The 17,800-nt window shown below is 38.3% G+C and overlaps 1 protein-coding gene across 1 annotated transcript; it reads right to left on the bottom strand.

Annotated features, from left to right (window-relative positions):
* Positions 1-5,569: 5,569 nt before the first annotated feature.
* prrx1a (paired related homeobox 1a) lies at positions 5,570-11,046 on the bottom strand. Its single transcript, XM_043253543.1, has 4 exons — positions 10,331-11,046; positions 7,793-7,968; positions 7,454-7,635; positions 5,570-6,449 (listed from the first exon to the last, which is right to left on the bottom strand). Exons 1-4 carry the CDS (start codon positions 10,575-10,577, stop codon positions 6,317-6,319), a joined length of 738 nt encoding a protein of 245 aa, XP_043109478.1. The 5' UTR covers positions 10,578-11,046; the 3' UTR covers positions 5,570-6,316.
* Positions 11,047-17,800: the final 6,754 nt, after the last annotated feature.

The raw sequence follows: 17,800 nt of genomic DNA, 5'->3' as shown, positions 1-17,800 counted from the left end.
AAATAAAATGTTCTTATTTTGATCAAATCGATCGAACCTCTAATATTTAATGCATCCATGCTGAATTAAAGTATTCTTTTTTTTTAAGTAGTATTTATCTGGTGCAAAACAAGGTAATATACAAAAAAACTATAAAATGAAAACCAAAATGAATCCACTTGTAAAGTATCGGTCATTTGGTCATTTTCCAGGCTCTGCTTGTTAATAACTTTTCATAATGTGATCATTTGCCGTCGATGCCTTTTTCAAAACAAACTCAACAATGTGATAATATGCTGTTTTTCCCCAAGTCCCTTTGGTAACAGCGAGGTTTTTTGGTCCAGTTGGGTCTGTAATTGAGCGTGTAAATCAGTGGAAATTTTTTACCTGCAGCAGGGGGCTGATTGTATTGAATATACGGATGAGTTATGATAAGGCAGTACAATAGCAGGCCTGTTTCTGGTCTTTATGAATGAGTCCACTTAATCAGCCTGGGGAGGAAGGTGCAAAGCCTCTGGGACAGATGTATAATATGACTACTTCCTTCCATAAGCCTGTGCTGCAGATTTATGGTGTGGCTACTTTGTTAGAAAAACTCTCTCATGCCGTCTTCCGCCCCAACCTGTTTTCCTTCTCCTGGAGTTTTAGTGTAGTGTTGTTTCCTTCACTCGGGGAAAGAGGGAGTTGCCATTAAAGCAACAGAGAAGAAATGGAAAGGCCAAGTTGGTTTGGTGCGCTCAGTATTTTTTTGGTTTATGTTGTACTGCCCTGTAAAGCATCATTTCAGCATCTAGTGCGGAGGATGCAGCGTCACACACAAGCTAATGATTTCAGCTAAAATACAGTTACGCAGATCAAGTGAGCAGTAACATTAGGTTATCTGCTTAATGTAAAATTGGTTTTTATTAAGCCACTATTCAATAATAGTAATAAAAAATTAAACAGTTATACAAAATGAAAATAATATTAGGTCTAAAGTTGTAATTATAAATAAAAAGTGTTTTGAAAAAATGATTTATAACCAATAATCATATAAATATGTTATGTTAATCTTAAATAATAATGACATCTAAATTATAATAATTTACAAATTATCTATAATAATAATAATAATAAATTGCATGTACATACCTTATAATAATAATATTAATATGAATACTAATTCAAACACAATAATGACATATAATCTATTGTAACAGTTGAAAAGTAGCAAACCCACATAATATTTATATTTATATCTATATTTATCTATCTAGATCATTATATAAATGACTGACCTGTTTTATTATCCAAATTATTCATTGATCCAACTACTTCAGATACACAAGATCCAAAATTGAGAGAGATTGAACTTCTTTAGTTCTAGCTCCTTATAGCTATTAAATAATTTCTGATATATAGGAGCATTTTTGGTTTGACGTCAGATCTCTCTCTCTCTCTCTCTCTCTGTCTGAGCGCTGGTGTACCTGAGAGTGATCAGTAATGAACCGTGACAAAGAGCAACATCACTACTGACTCATGGTGAGGAAACGAGTCTGTGCGGGGAGGTCTCCTCCTCTGGGACGGAGACTGAGCGGCCAGTGAATGCTGGGATTTTTTGCTCTGATGATTTCTGGGTCTGGACTGCTCCAGTAGGCATTATCAACCTCTCCGAGAGCACTGCCATCAAGAAAAGGAGAGGTTGTTTGAGGACAGAACATGAAAAATGTAGAAAAATGTATTCTGAATATATTGAATATGTTCTGTATTGATCAGACTGAGTCAGTGTATCTCATGAGTTCAGGAGAGACTTCTTTTGGGGCTCTCAGAGAATATTTTTCAATGCTTGATCATCTTGGTCATTTTCAGGGCTGATGCATGTTCATGTGAAAAAAGGTCACCAGTGTTTCACCTGTTTCGTGTCCAGCATTCATCTTCTCTAAACAATTCAGAACAACTCATAACTTCAGTGATATTTTTAAATCTGGATGTTGATGTCCACTAAATCTCTCGAGTGAATAATGAAACTTATCATCAAAAGACTTTTTTTTCTTTCCTTTTATTTTTAAAATATCTAAAAATCCATTAGAAAGACAACAGTAAGTAATTTATTTAATTATTAATTTAAATATAATTTTTTTAAAATATTTAATTAATTAAAATATTTAAAGCACATTTTTGTCTATTTTGAGAAGCAATCCTGCATAAGATATGAAGACTGTCCAGATCTTTACTATAAGTGTATTTTGTCATTAATTCATTCAGAGGTATTTAGTTGATGTTGGCATGTGAACAGTAGCGATCTTTCCCCCTTTGTTTTAAAATTTTTACTAGAAAATAAATTTTTATTTTAAATTAAGTCTTTTTTTTGCACTGTGTTTTTATGTTTGACATCCCAAGATTACAATAACTCTGTACCTTTTTATATTCATAGTAAAAAATGTATTATTATTCCATTAAAAATGCCATATGATCTTAACATGAGAGCATACCCCCATGTGGCCATCATTACGCGAACCCTTTAACAACTGTATTCGTTTCCCTCTGAGATTCTAAACACGAGAGCTTCAGAAAGCAAAATAATAATTACTAAGGAGCGGCCATTCATAAGAAAAGTGTCTTTTTCAAAGGTAACGGCTGGAGGAGAGATCAAACCGCAATTTCAGCCAACTCCAGTTTAACTGAACCCCCACCCCATTCTCTCTCTCTCTCTCTCTCTCTCTCTCCCTGACTGTCTCCTTCTTAATGGGCTCCAGATGTGGAGGTTGATGGGGGTGAGCTGTCTGTCCGTGGGGAGGCTCTGTCAGTGGGCTGCAGGGTGCAGAGGGACGTGGGGGTGGGGTGGACGTATGATCAGGGCCGCTGGGGCTCAGGTCAGAGTTAGACGACATCTGGAAGCACTTGGGGTCAGCGAGCCCAGGCTGTGAAAGGTAAGATGGACGCCCAGGCGGGGTGGGGGACGGGGACGGAGGAGACAACATGAAAGTTGTTTTTTCTTTCTCTTCTAGTGGCTTCCTCAAACAACTCTCCGAGGGACGCGAGCAAAGCTTTTTCATTATTTATAGAATCAAAAGTGTGAACAAACATATATGAGAATAGTAGCCCACCTGAGAACATTACGGGATAAAACTTACGTGCGTTTTAGAGTCATAAATTCACTCTGAGGTGTTTGGTTGATGTTGGCGTGAGGACAGTAGCGATTCCGTCCAGCTTTCCGCATGTGTCGTTGAAGATCCTCCAACTTGAGACTCACTTTGTTAAGAAACCTTCAAGGCCCATCGACCTTGATATAAATGGTTCAAAGAGGGTTGTGTCAAGCTGTCGAAATAATAGGAAATGGCTCCCACTCCAAAGTGAACATCCCATATATTGCAGGTCCTCGGAGGATGGCTGTATTTGGAAAGTGTTTGACTCATGAACTGCTTGGATCATAAAGATCCCGCCGTAAATTGAATGGAACGAGCCCAGCTTGTGGGGAGAAGCCACATGAAAGGGATTCGCGATTGTAATAATGAGCGGAATTTTAATATAGATGCTTCATTTAAGAGAACGCTCAAACCGGGATCGTTGAGAATCACACTTCCCGCCCATCAGTGTTAATTTGGGAGAGGTCAACCAATCAGGAACGTGCACAGAACTCGTCTGGACTTATTGAATGCAAAGAGGCTCCTGCCAGCTGTTTTTTGAAAGCAACATAATATGAAATATTGATAATATTATTTCGTGTGAAACTACTTTATCATCTGTTTTTAACAGCTGGAATGACAAAAAAGCAGATCAGATAAGATCAAAAAGGTTTTTTTCATTGTGCTTTACAATTAATCTCTATCAAACTGCAGTTGTTGCTTTTTTAATGAGAAAAAAAACCCTAACTAAAACAATAAACAATCTGTTTTTAAAATATATATATATATATATATATATATATATATATATATATATATATATATATATATATATATATATATATATACACTACCTTTAAAAGGCTTCTGTTAATCGCTTTTGTCTTATGTTCATCAGGGCTGCATTTATATAATAAAAAACAATAAAAACCGTAATACTGAGAAGTATTACTACATTTTAACATAACTTTTTTCAGAAACAATTCCACATTTCTTTCAGGATTTTTTTGAAGAATGTAAATGTCAAAAGAACGGCATTCATTTAAATATATAACTATTTTGTACCATTATAAACATATTCCCTGTCACTTTTCATCAATTTATTGTGTCCTTGCTGAATACATTTTCTCAATGAATAAAAACTTACCGACCCTGAATTTTAGTAGTATAGATTAAATTGAAATGACTCTTAGGTGACAGAAAAGGTAGTCTATTTGTAGCACAGTAATATATTATATAATATTAGCCAATGACCAATACAGTACTATATGGGCAATTTTTAAAAAATATTGAGCTTGTCAAAAGCAAGTATCCCAGTGCAATAACATCTAATAATTTCATCAGTGCTGTGTGAGAATCTCGTTTTATCCCACGAAACATGATGTCAACACATTGTTGGGCCATATTTAAAAAGTTACATTACAGTGATGACAGCCGACAGATTTCTTCCACGGAGCTGAAAGACAGATGAAAAGAAAAACAACTCACCGGCTCACCCCCTTCCTCCAATTGACTGTCTCTGAGGTCACTCGAGGTCACATGTAATCAGCAGACCAAGGGAGCCATCAGGTACATAAACAAGCCAGTGTCAGCCGTTCAAAAACAGCCCGCGGCCACTTAAACTCAAACGATCGCTTCCTGTGCCATAAACAGACTGTTTTGAAAGTAAACATTCCTGTTCAACAAAAATTTAACAGCGCCGGTCCTGAAGACTGCTTAAAGGAATCAAAGTTCACCACGCCACACCAAAGACTCCATCATCAGGTAATAAAACGCACGGAACGCTCCTGTCAGCTGATTTTTCTCGTCAAACTTGAAAACCTTTTCAAATCCAAAGCAAATACACAAGCACTTTAACGAAACGATAGCTGGCGGGGGAAGAACAACAGCGCTAGAAGTGTTTGGATCTCATTGTAAATGGCCAGTTTGATTAGCTCTATTTTGTCATTTCCTTGCGTAGCCTTGTATACCTTAGAAAAGGCCGGAGTGGGGCGGAAAACGGGTGGAGAGGAAAAGAGCCGCAGGAATTTATGCAAAGCTTTCTGCTGTTTCTCACGAAGCCCCCAGGAGTCCCGAGGAAGAGTTATTTTACAGTTTGAAGGTAAATGTTCACACAGTCTCTGGGAGACTGCAAACACACTTTGAGAAGTTTAGCTTTGGAAAAGCACTTCTGCGCTAGCCTCTCTAAACTCTCACTACTTGGGTTTCTGAATGATTTCACCTGCCTTCCTTTGTGTAATGGTTTAAACTAAATGGGCCGATAGTAGAGTACGTTTTTCCATCCGGTTTTGTTCTAAAACACTTCCTCCAAAGCTATAACGACATAACGTAATGGGGTTTAATATCTGATACGAGGAACCGTTGCCAGCAACAGAACAAACCAGAGAATATAAGAGGGGTATATGAGGGGTATATGTTCAATAACGAGCACAGTCGTGGTAAAAACATGGTCAAGCTGCCGGAAAGACGTTCGAGGACACTCTAACCCTGAAACGCAATGCTGTTACACTGCTTGGACATCTTTATTGCAAAGGAATATTACATGTTTAGATATAGACAATATAAAAGGGTAAAATCAACTAGGCTCCAAATTCGCTTACATACATGGCTAGAGTTCTGTATATGCCAAAATGAACAAATAACCCCGGCATGTTTTAAACTGAAAACAGCAAGGAGTGATTTTTAGAGTACGGTAACAAGGAAGCCAGACTTCACCCGGCTCCAAATAATCAAAATATCCAAATCCCAATTTGTGGCCTCAGTGCATATTTATGAGTTCCAAGGAGAAATCAAGGGGAAATCCTAAAAACTTCCCAGATGTCCACAAGATTGTAGTTGTATGGATTCCGCAGAGGTCATCAAATCCCTGTGGTCAGCAACGGTCTCGGGAAAGCAATCTATAGTAAGCCACGGTCTTCATACGGGATGACCACACTCATGCTGCCACAGTGAGTGCGAACAGAGAAAGTTTCCATTTCGCGCTTTCCAAAACTGAATTTTCCCACATGTCATTTTCCCACATGCCATGAACATGACAGCCTTATGTAAATCATTGGTTTAGGAAAGCTCTGTACCTTGAGGAAATTCTCCTTCGCTTCATTTTCTCGATGGGTAAGAGTAAAAGACATATAAGAGGACAGAAAACAAGTGTTACGTCAATAGAACGGAGCCGGTTCGGTTGGGATGTCGGGATTGTTCTCTGACGTGAGTCTCTGACAGCCCTGCTGTCCGCTTCAGTTGACGGTGGGTACCTGGTTCAGGCTGTATTCTTTGGCCTTCAGTCTCAGGTTGGCGATGCTGTTGGCCATGTTCATGCCCTGGGCTGTGTTGTTGGTAGCGCATGATGGAGAATAAGTTGCCATGGCGCTGTTGGGAAAGTGTTAAGCGGTCAGGATGAGATTTCACACTTTTCCAAAATTAAATGAAATGCATGCTTTGTCTCTATTCTTTTTACGTTTGTGATGAAAATGCAGTATTGCTCTGTGAGTTTTATTTGACAGCATTTGTGGCGCTACATTTCTAATTTCAAGAAAATAATGTAATATTTTTAAATAATTAATTGAATCATTTTGACTATAAAAAAATGTTTACAGTAACAAAAATACCAAAATGTAGGATGCTATTTTCCTTAAAAATGCTAAGTTGTCTAAATCATCCAAACTCCTTTTGAAACTGATTGTTATGTATCGCTGATATAATTTCTGCAGGCTGAGTTTGCACAATTCAGTACCACGTAAACAGTGTTATATGAATATTTGGGAAGCACTTTGCAATAAGTTAACATTTAGTTAACATTTGTTAATGCATAAACTAATACAATACGTTTCGTGCAGCATTTATACATTTTTTTCAACGTTATTTCAATGTTCATAAGTTAGTGCATGTCAAATAAACTATATTAACAGATACAGTTTTAGTTTTTATTAAATGCTAAAATTAACTAACAATAATTGTACATTATAAATTATTTTTCAGTGCTGACTAATGTTAATAAATAGAAATTTATTATAAAGTGTTACCAATTATTGTACAGATTTGATCTAAATCATGCGTTCCCTGGTAATTAAACCTTTGACCTCAACTCACAGTAACACTTGGAACTGTTTAATATTCATATTTCACGGTTATACTTCTGAAATGGTGTAACAGTTGAATATTAATTCCCAAGTGAATTACTTTTATTTGCATGTTTAATTAAACGAGCGGCGACAACTTTATATTCATGCCGCACACTCTATCCATTGTCAATCATTTGTAAATAACCCAAAATACTATTACACCTTCTGCACATTAATGTCCACACCTACAGAAACCGCAGCACTGGTAATGATAATGCATGCAAAGGCATAAAAAACTGGATGGTATCTGACCTGTACGATGGCGAGTTGCCCCAGGACAGGTAGTCGTTGGGTCTGGGAGCGGGTCGTGGGACTATGGGCTGCTCTACGGCTGTTACTTCTCCTGAGAAAGACTTGAGCAACGAGGCATTTTTACTGGCCAGCATCGCACGCTCGTTTCGCCGAAACTTAGCTCGCCGATTTTGAAACCACACCTAGAAAATCATGAAAGGTGCTCAGTTCGGCGCACACAGTGTGTAGAACAGCCTTACCATCGGAACGGAGCATTATGAGAAGGTAAAGTATAGTTATGCGCCCCTTCTCCGTCCACGTGAACAGAGCATTTCAGGATAAAGCGCTAAAGTCTCTAACCTGCACGCGAGCTTCAGTGAGGTTGACCCGGCGTGCTAAGTCCTCCCTGACAAAAGCGTCTGGGTAGTGCGTCCTCTCAAACACTCTCTCCAAGGCCTGCAGTTGGCTGCTGTTGAACGTGGTCCTATTCCGCCTCTGTTTACGCTTTTTCTTCTCCTCCGAGTTGAGCTGCTCATCTAGGGGGACAAACGCAAGCACACACGCGTGTAAGGACGACATGAACATCTCCATTATAGTAGGTCTGCACTCGGTAAACAGGCTTGCGGCCTGGAATGATTATATTACATTCGTACGGTTACGGTTTGGTCAAACTAGTGTTCGGAAATTCGGTGAAAAGATTCAAACATTTTTATTTTAAGAAAGCATGCGGACGTATATAACTGTTTAATGATACAGTCGGCTCAAACATTTAGAGATTCAGTCACGAACCTTCCTAAAACAGGATCCTAATCAAATTGCGTAAGAAGGACAACAGATCCTTATTAACTAAAATAAATAATTTTAATAAATAATTCAAATTTTCTCCAGTTTTAAACATCATCAACACACAGTGTTTAGGTGAATAACCCGGCCTGTCATAATAAATAAATACAAGTATTACTTTTAGTAATTTTTATACTGATAATTTTTATACTTATCCTCATGATCATGTACGATCTTTTCAGAATTTGATGATTCCTATTGCTTTTTATAAGCGCTCAGAAACAGTTTTGACAATGTAAGTAAAAGGAAAATGTTATGAAATAAAGTTATTGATACATCTTGTAGCATAATACTTTAATGTCATCCAATCTTAGTAGCTATAATTTTATCTAAATGATATCACGCTATCCGCAATGGAAAATAAAGTAGCCTAAAATATGAAATAATTTGCCATCGGTAGGTGTTAATGGTACCTAACACATCAGTCAAAATGTACTGTAAAATAATACAACATTTATCAGTGCTGAACTCCTACGTTCTGTCTTCTACTTTCTTTCTAAAATGTTTCTGGCCCTTTCTAGTTATGTCTAGGCCCGTTTTGGTCCGGGGGAGAAGCAGTGCTCTTTGGATGCATCAATCAGTTCTTAAATCGCTCCATAAAACTTCCCAGAGAGCGAGAAAATACCCCAGTGACGAATTGATTCGCCCCAATTCCTCCAAGGCCGTAAAGCCCAAACAAAGTTGAAAGAAGAGGTTATCAATGCCGGGCCCTGAGCATGAACAGCTCTACATGTCACAGCTGTGCGCTTTATCCTCCTTTATTAATACACCACACTCATCTTCACTTCAGTTATGGTTACTTAGAAGTCTTATATCTTAAAAGAATGCCTCTGAGTTCACATCTGAAATGTTGTGCACATTGTTCACAAAATAATAATAAAAAGGTTCGCACAGGCCTACAAGCCCTCACGCGAGTCCTGAATCGTGCTGCTAGAGCTAATTCGATTTTTTCCAGAGGTACGGAAAACACGCGACGCTCCACGTTATTTATTTATTTAGTTGCTTATTAAAATCAAACGCTGCTGTAATCTCAGTGGCTGGGTTAATTTAATAAATACGCATGTGAAAAAAATAAAACGTAGACGAATGGGCCTAGTTTTCGCTCGAGTCTGTATTGGTGGCATTAGTACACAATAGTTTTCATTATGTTTAAAATTTAAATTTCGTATATGACGTCTAACAACACATAAGGTCAATTCTAATAAATTATAGACTACGTTTATTATGAAAACGCGGTTTAGTTTTATCTGTTTAATTCACGATCTGAAACGATCAAACAGTTATTTTAGCGACTATAATAATTAACTAAATGAAACATTGGACGGCGTCTTTAAACGTTTAAATAACCTTAGAATATTAAAACTATACTAGGTCTGTTTCCTATTTGCGCATCCTAGCTGGCTTCGCCGAGAAGAAAATAATAAATAATTAGAAAATGAAAATGAAAAGTCCACACGCTGGACAGCCCGCAGATTTACAGCCTGAAAGGTTTGCAAAATTGTCACATTTTAAACGCTTAATTTGATTTATTCTAACAACCCTTTAGCTGTAATGAAGCTATATTAGCCAACAGCCTGACCGACTGTTATTTTATAACTAAATGGAGATACAGCTCGCCGTGACTGGTTTCGCGCACTATAATTAATTAATCGTTAATTAAACGCATACGGAGTTGGCAAACGATGCGGAACGCAGTCGTGTCCTCTCCCGAGCGCCTTTGCGTGCGCGTGATCCGCGGCCTGACGTCTGTCATTGTCACACGTCTGCTAAAGGGACACTTTTCCCGCGCTTAACACCTTCGCGTTTGCGTTTAGACCAGAGGCCAGCCAATTAAAGATCATTACAATGTGCGATTTGTAATCGGGGAAAGCCCTAAAAAGAAGAGCTGAGGTAAAACCTCCCCGTACGACTTAAGTTGAAATCTTCGAAAGAAAGTTTTAAGGCTTGCGTTTCAGCCTAATAGCTCCTTAGCCGACCGAATGGGGAAAATCGTTATCGTCCTGACACTTAAATGCCGCTGATGTACAAGAGTCCTCGGCGCACGGGTGGACTTACTCTCCTGCTGCGTCGTGTCGCTGCCGCTGGTCAGCCCCGGAGACTCCAGCATGCTCCTGCCCGCCTCTCCCGCGCTCTCCTCCGCTTGAGCTCCCACCATCTCCCGCGCCTCCTCCAGATCCAACAGGTGGCTCACGGAGAAGTTCTTCTTCGCCTGTAAATGATCCTGATTGGCGGTGATCGGGCTCTCCAGTCGGTTAGGCAGCGGGGCTTGTCTGTCCATTACATGAGCATAGCCTGAAGTCATGACGCAAACTGACGAAACCCAAGATATCCTCTACCTATAACCAACATGGGTTAAGTGTGGACCGTAAACAATCACTCTGCGCTCGACAAAAAGATCGATATTGATTTCTTCATCCGTGGTTCACGTGGATCCAAACAGCTGCCGTTCTTTTACTGGACTTTATGGAAAAGGGGCATCACCGAAACGCATCTCCGGTTCGAGAAGTCCAAAGTTTTCGCCTTTTGCCCGATGACTCCCTCTCGGTTTCTGTAACAGAGACTTCCCCTCTCGCTCCGTGAGTGAGGGAATGAGTAAGCTGGCGAGAGAGGTTTGATGGCACAGATGAACGACTTACGCCCAATAGTAGGAGGTCAGACGAGCTTCTCTCCGCGTCTTTCTCCGCTACTTCAAACGACGCGCACCGGCGCTGAGGGGGGAGCCTGAGAGCAAGCCCTGGGGAGGGATGATAGACGCACAAGGAGCCCTAATTACGTGGCGATGTTTTTTTGTCGGCGTTTCTAGCGTTTAACGAAGTCGTATCTCTTTCTCCACCCCCAACATCCCACTGAAAAACTCATGGGTCAGCGTGACTCGATCATAATTTTTCTTCATCCCCGATCTATTAAGTTATTCAGAAATACATCAAAATGCAATAATAATTAATAATTAACATCAATTTATTAATGACCCACAGAAACAGCCTTGAATGCAACTGTAACACTAACAAAATTGTAGCCATTTATATATGCAAGTCAGCTGCTGCATTTTTCTACTGAGCTATTTTGTTGTAATGTGGCAATTAAACAAATACCTCATAATATGCTATACAACACTACTACTAATAATAATCAAGATGAGGCCTATAAAATACTTATAGCCCATTATTAATATGTATTTTCTTTGTTTTAAACTACATGATCGGGTTATGTTTCTTTGCAAAAATGTTATTGCTTTTTTCTTTCCCCGCTGAATAAAATAGTCACCCTGAATTGTACGCCGCGACCTTCAAGACGGGTTTGAGTAAATGTTACGAAGAAATTGTGAAGCTCAGCCTAACATCGTATTAAAACGATCAAAGGCTGGCGAAGGTGTCGGATAATACGAGCAGGCATATATCGCGCGTCCTGTATCGGTGCCAGTGCGCGAGGTGACGTTAAACTAGTTTTTTTTTTTGATTTGGCTTGCGGGTGATGTCGAAGCCTCGCGTGCTCTTTAAAGAGTCTCTCGACAGGAGGGGATCGAGCTCCGCATGTGTCGCAATGACATGAGTTCAGGCTCCAAGCTGCCTCCTTCAGCCTCCTAGGTCTGGGAAAAGAACACTTGATGCCATCAAAGGGGCGCAGATTGAATCCAGATGCGCGGTGCCTCTCTCGTTCTTTCCGTGCATTTAATTAAGGAGCTTGGATTGAGGAGATCTTTCTTCATCATTAGTTTTCCCCCAAGATCCCGTTTCTCCCTCGAAGCCCAGCTCGCCGCCCCGTGCCAGCGCGCAGCTTTGCTTTTATTATTATTATTTTACTCTGCCCATAAATCTGCCACATATCGAAACCTCGAATCTCTGTGAAGAACGAACGTTCTTGCCTCTTTGAAGAACGCTAAACTACGCCCGTATACGGCAGGAGGAATTTTTTATATTATATATATATATATATATATATATATATATATATATATATATATATATATATATATATATATATTTTTTTTTTTTTTTTTTTTTTTTTTTATCAGCCTCCGTAATTGTCTTTATGAGCGAAACTTAAGAGCAGGCTAATCTGAATAAGAGAAAAAATACATTTATGCACTAAAACAAAATTGCAGTAATAAAAAGTCAACGTCTGTAGCAACCTCTAATATTTTCCCTGAAAAGTGGCCCGGGTAATAAAAAAAAAAAAAAAAGTAAAACGAACTGGATAAAATAAAAATAATGGCTAATCTACCGTGGAACGATATTAAAACGTTAAATGTTTGCGTTGGGGAAAAATGACAGCGGTCATTTAGTCATAAACGAACTGTATTAAAATGCGGTTGGTTTTATTTTGAGGACATCAGCTGCCTTGCTTTTATTGTTGGAAAGGTGCAAGAAAGGTCAAGTGGGAATGATCGCACTGACAGCAACAAAAAAAACTGACTATAAACGCTCCTTTCATCTAAAACTAATACATTTCTATTTTGTCATTAGCTCTATGTTTTAATAAACAGTCAACCGTATTATAACCTGAATAATATTAATAATAAAGAAAACCAATTTTAGGCCTGCGGCTGAATGAAATGAAAATCACAAAACAACTATGATTAACGCAGCCTAACAGTGTATTCTTATAATAAGATTAATACACAGATTTTTATTATTATTATTATTTCCTTCACAGTAGGCTATAGAAATAAAAACATTTCGCAACATACATTTCGGAATGGCATCCGATACAAAATTTGCTTCGAATAAATGAAGGAAATAGATTTTTGTATAGGGCTACAGTAGTTTAATGAACCATAATGCATATCATTTTAGGCCTATGCAAGTAGGCTAAATTAACAAAGCATGTAATAATATTAAAAAAATAATAAATTACATATTAATTTTTCTTTCTGAGGACAGTGTAGCCTACTACTTGCAAAAGGGAGGACAGCAGGTTTCATGTAAGCAACTCCGTTTAGCTGCAGCTTCGCACGGATCATTTCTAACATGGATCATATCGCATGTCCATATCGGGACCAATTGGCGGATCATTAAGATAATTATTATCTTCAAATCGAGGATCCTGTGGTAATTGTTGCTCGTGCCGAATACTGCCTCGGTGTGCATTAAAAACACGCACGGGCTACCTTACACAAGATTTGTTTTTCAGGGACGTGTTCTCATAACATATATCACGTTACTCATAACGTGTTTGTCTAACGAGCGCAGCAAGGAAAGAAACAAGGGCCCGAGAACTATCTTATGTACAGAATAGATGCATGAAATCACCTGAATGTGCGTCGAAGAAAAAACAAGCCCTAGTAAAGTCACTTCACTTGTAGTTTTATAGTCTCCCTTTACAGATATTCACTATTTGAATTTTTTTAACATAAGCCTTTAAAATTAAATGCTAAACATTTTATAAACCGCAATTAAATGTAATAAATGACATTTTAAATTCTGCAGCCGTCCTTACTTTAATTCTTAACACACACACACACACACACACACACACACACACACACACACACGCAAGATACTGGATGTCTAACTTTCCCTTTATACCGCGCGAAAAAAAAAACATGTCCAGTAGTTATTAATGATTTATTGTAATCCAATTATTTTAACCCATTTCGTTTACATACTGTGTCAAAAGCTACAATCTATAACTAATGCGTGGCCAGCGGCGTTTGTGCTCTTTATTTATCTCACAGTCTTTTTACGTCTCATGTTACTCACTTTTCCAAGTTGTCTGGAGAGGAACCCCACTAAATTAAAAACAGATCCAGAGGAATGCTGCTGTATGAAGATGAACTACTGCTCAAACAGGCATGTAGTCTCATTTACACGTTTAAAACTCCTTTCTTTATAAGGATGAGATCTGAAATGACTATGCTTAATCGTCCTTTAAAAGGTTTATTTATGCAGGGGGAAGAAGTAAAGCACCTGCCTTGAAATCTTTTTGCTTTCGACAAAAATAAATAAATGGTGAGGATGTAAATGGAATGCATTTCATGTGTAATCTTCTGACTAATTTATTTACCATTTTGCATTTGTACTTCCTTATGGATAGTAGACTAAAAGAGACAAAAATAAAATAAAATTAATAAATAAAAGAAAAAATAAAATAATAAAAGTAATATCTAAAAATAATCAATAAAAAATACATTAAGTAAAAAAACGAATAAAATTAAATATTAAAATGCACTTATTAAAAAAAAACACTGATTATAGAGGTCCATGTCTAAAATGTTCCTATTGGCCAGTAACCACTTTTTTTTTTTTTTTTTTTTTTTTTTTTTTTTTTACTAAGACAATGCCTTTTCAAATCTAAAATACCGATCTCATACAGATCAGTCTTACTTGTATTTTCCTGTTCTCTGATTTCACTGCAATGCAGAGCGATCGGGCCAAAATCCCTGACTGAAACACGTACAACAAAGGTCATTTCCTTCAAATTATCCCCTCGGTTGTCTTACTTCATAATATATTGATCGTCTTGGCTTGGACAGCAGCATTTAAGCACCACCTCTTCACATTCCAAAAAAACCTCAAGGGACGTAAAGCTGTTTGGAAATTAGGCTCATTCTTATATTAACCCTTTGACCCCGCCGGCTGACGGGCTGAGGCTGTGAAGAAGAAGGCCAGAGTGGCTAATTGATGGCCATCGCTGAGGGGAGAGAGCATGAAAAGATAAACAAAATTAAGAGCAGTGATGAATATCACCTCTGAAGGAGCGAGAGGCCAGGAGAAGCAGTCATTTATTAATGGGAAGTGTTAGGCCATTAGCCCGTTTATTGAGTGATGGGCCAATGGCAGGCTACTATTGCAGGTCCTCATGGAGAACTGAGATCCTAGGCAGCGATAGCAGAAGTGTTTGGTCTCCCAAACTCAAATGTAAGTTGACTGTGCAGATTGCAACGCTAATCCAATTTTCCCTCATTTGTCTATTAAATTCAGATTTTATCAGCAGGCCCGGCTCTGAAATCAGAGCCTGCTTTCCTCTTTTGCCATTTGGATGGTTATGGTTTCAGGAGGAAACGCGTAACACAAGCAGAGATGTGAGACGGTTGGTGTGGATGCGTGCATTTGGCAAAGAGAACGCTTGAAGCTGGAACTTTAAAACAGTCCGTTGACACCCAAGGTCCAGCTTCGCAGAGCTGCCTGTTAATATCTAATAAAGTTTTCTGAAAACAAAACGGCCATTAGTCACAATATGAGGAATTTCTCTGTGCCAGACTGTGCTGGCACAAAAAAGGGGCTCTGATGGAAAACACATGGGCTGCAAAAGATGGAAGGGGGCCCATCAATGAAAATATGATAATTGTGTTTCTAAGACTGAATACATTACTAGTGCGTCAAGACAAAAGACAAATTCAGGCCAAATCCATAAAGTCATATTTCTCTCCAAAAGATGCCTGCGGACAAATGTCAGGTCAATTTGTAACGGCATATCGAGGAGAAGCAAATACGGGATATTAGCGAAGAAAGACTGTATTATTTCATTATTCGCGATTGACGAGATAAAAAAATTGAAAACTGTGAAAAACTGCTTTTTCAGATTTTATTTAGTATCAGCATCAGCTTCGTAGAAATGCGTATAAAAGACTCGGTTTGAATTAGTCTTTGTTGGGTAAAACTATTATACAGCGTCACATTACTTAGCAATTTATTCCTATGAACATTTTGGCCTATTTTTGTGTGCAGAACTTATTTATTTGACATATTTGAACAGTATTGGACATAAAATGCATTGTCATCAGCAAGCAGAATTTTATTTGTTGATTATGATTAGGGCTAAGATTGATATAATGAGCCACCTAATTTCAACAAGCTATAACCCCTCTGAATGAACCATTGAATCACAACTAATGAACATTCTAGAGCACTTAATCAAAAATAAGCTTTGTTTATGAACAGGATATGTGTATTCCACCATTCCACTCTATAGGTTTATTTATACTGGGCGCACCAAACCTAAAGCACACAAATAAGAAATAAATCAATGAGCTGCATGCAGCGAGTCGTTGAAGCTTGTCATTCCTCCTCCAGCGCTAGCGGGACTTCTGAGACTGTTTTCATCTACTATCACCCGTTAACTCACACAAATTGGCAGCCAACTTTTCCATCGATATGATGAGATGTAAATGCTTGGGAGCCCGAGGCGAATTTAGCCGTGACAGCATAAAGGATTCAAGCAGGAAACAGGAAATTAGGTTTCAAAATATTTTAGATTTGCACAGTACATTCACAAAAGAGAGCTTAGACTGGAAGCTCAGTGTTGCGTTGTAGTCTTTCGGAAAAGCTGTTGATAGTACAGTACCAAAAAAGAACATAATGCTTGTTACAGATGATGCTAAAATATTAATGGATGAGTCTTATGGCTGTTTTTAATCTATTATCAATTATTTATATACATTTTTTTATAAAATTGTTCGTAAAAGTCGATTAATAATTCAATATTTGAGTAACGCTCTAAAACAAAAACATAATGAATTGATTTCACTGCATCAGCATGCATTTAACAAATTACATGCACTGTGAATTGCATTACATGCATTCGCACACATTCTTTGATACTCTTTCTTGTAAGTAATAGCCATAGTTATATCCATCTAAAGCTGAGCATGAAAGAAACTTGACATGATTTATGGACAGGAAATTGCCAGGCAGATATTCTCTGAGACAAGAAGTTTAAGAATATCAAGCCAGCTCCATGAGCACAGCAGCCCAAGTTCAGAGGTCCTTTTAGCCTTCAGCTTTCACATATAAAAAGGTCTTGCTCTGCTCTGTCAGAAGAAAAGGTAGGATAAACAAAGGCTTCGAGGAGGGCCAAAAGTTAAAGTCAAAGTGAATGGATGTGCTTGCATATGTCCCTCATATGTGTTACACTCCAAATCTCGGATTGGCAGGCTTCACTAATCACTGTTTAAAGAGGCCACAGGCTCTCTGGACAGCCCTGACCTTACTTTGGAGGATGTATCCCTTTTCTTAACCACCAATGGGCTCCCTTATTCCTGTTCTGAATTTGTTCTTTAATTTCAAGTTGTGACCTTGCAGCTCTCCACATCTGAAGTGAGTTTGGGATGCTGAGACCCAGAGCAGGGTGCAGGGCACTCTTTCCAACTCCTGGCTGGGGCTTGATCAATGAGCATGAAATACAGAAAGTTTTATGAATAATGTGTGACTTTTGTGGACTTGAATTAGGAATGAATTAGAAAAACATGGCTGAAAGGAATCAATTCATCACAAATTAGTCTTGGCAGTTATCTTAATCATAATATCTATTTTATTATTTCCAGGGGTCTGTAATTGCAAGTTTGATATAACGGCTATATACAATGTTTTAACATAGAAGAACTTAATACTGAGTAGTACCTTAAAAAATGCAACGTTACCATATACTTTGTACCTACTTTGTTTTTGTCTCAAATGAAGCCAACACAGAACCCCTGTTGTGGTGTTTTGCTCCTGAATGAATCAGTGTTTTTGAACAAATTAGTTGAGCGAATGATTCAGTGGCTCACTGACAGTAGATCTGTTTCTGAATCAATCCGTGTTTTAA

This window comes from Puntigrus tetrazona, chromosome 2, assembly GCF_018831695.1.
Source record: "Puntigrus tetrazona isolate hp1 chromosome 2, ASM1883169v1, whole genome shotgun sequence".
In the NCBI taxonomy this organism is placed as follows: Eukaryota; Metazoa; Chordata; class Actinopteri; order Cypriniformes; family Cyprinidae; genus Puntigrus; species Puntigrus tetrazona.
The sequence above is the reverse complement of the archived record's forward strand: the minus strand, read 5'-3'. Positions and strand labels throughout refer to the sequence as shown.

What these genes read in the sequence shown, in the direction of transcription:
- prrx1a (XM_043253543.1), bottom strand. Translation starts at nt 10,577, where the DNA reads ATGACTTCAGGCTATGCTCATGTAATGGACAGACAAGCCCCGCTGCCT. An exon ending in CGACACGACGCAGCAGGAGA is followed by an intron (nt 7,969 to 10,330) that starts GTAAGTCCACCC and finishes TTGTCCCCCTAG; the next exon opens with ATGAGCAGCTCAACTCGGAG. An exon ending in GGCAACTCGCCATCGTACAG is followed by an intron (nt 6,450 to 7,453) that starts GTCAGATACCAT and finishes CTTTCCCAACAG; the next exon opens with CGCCATGGCAACTTATTCTC.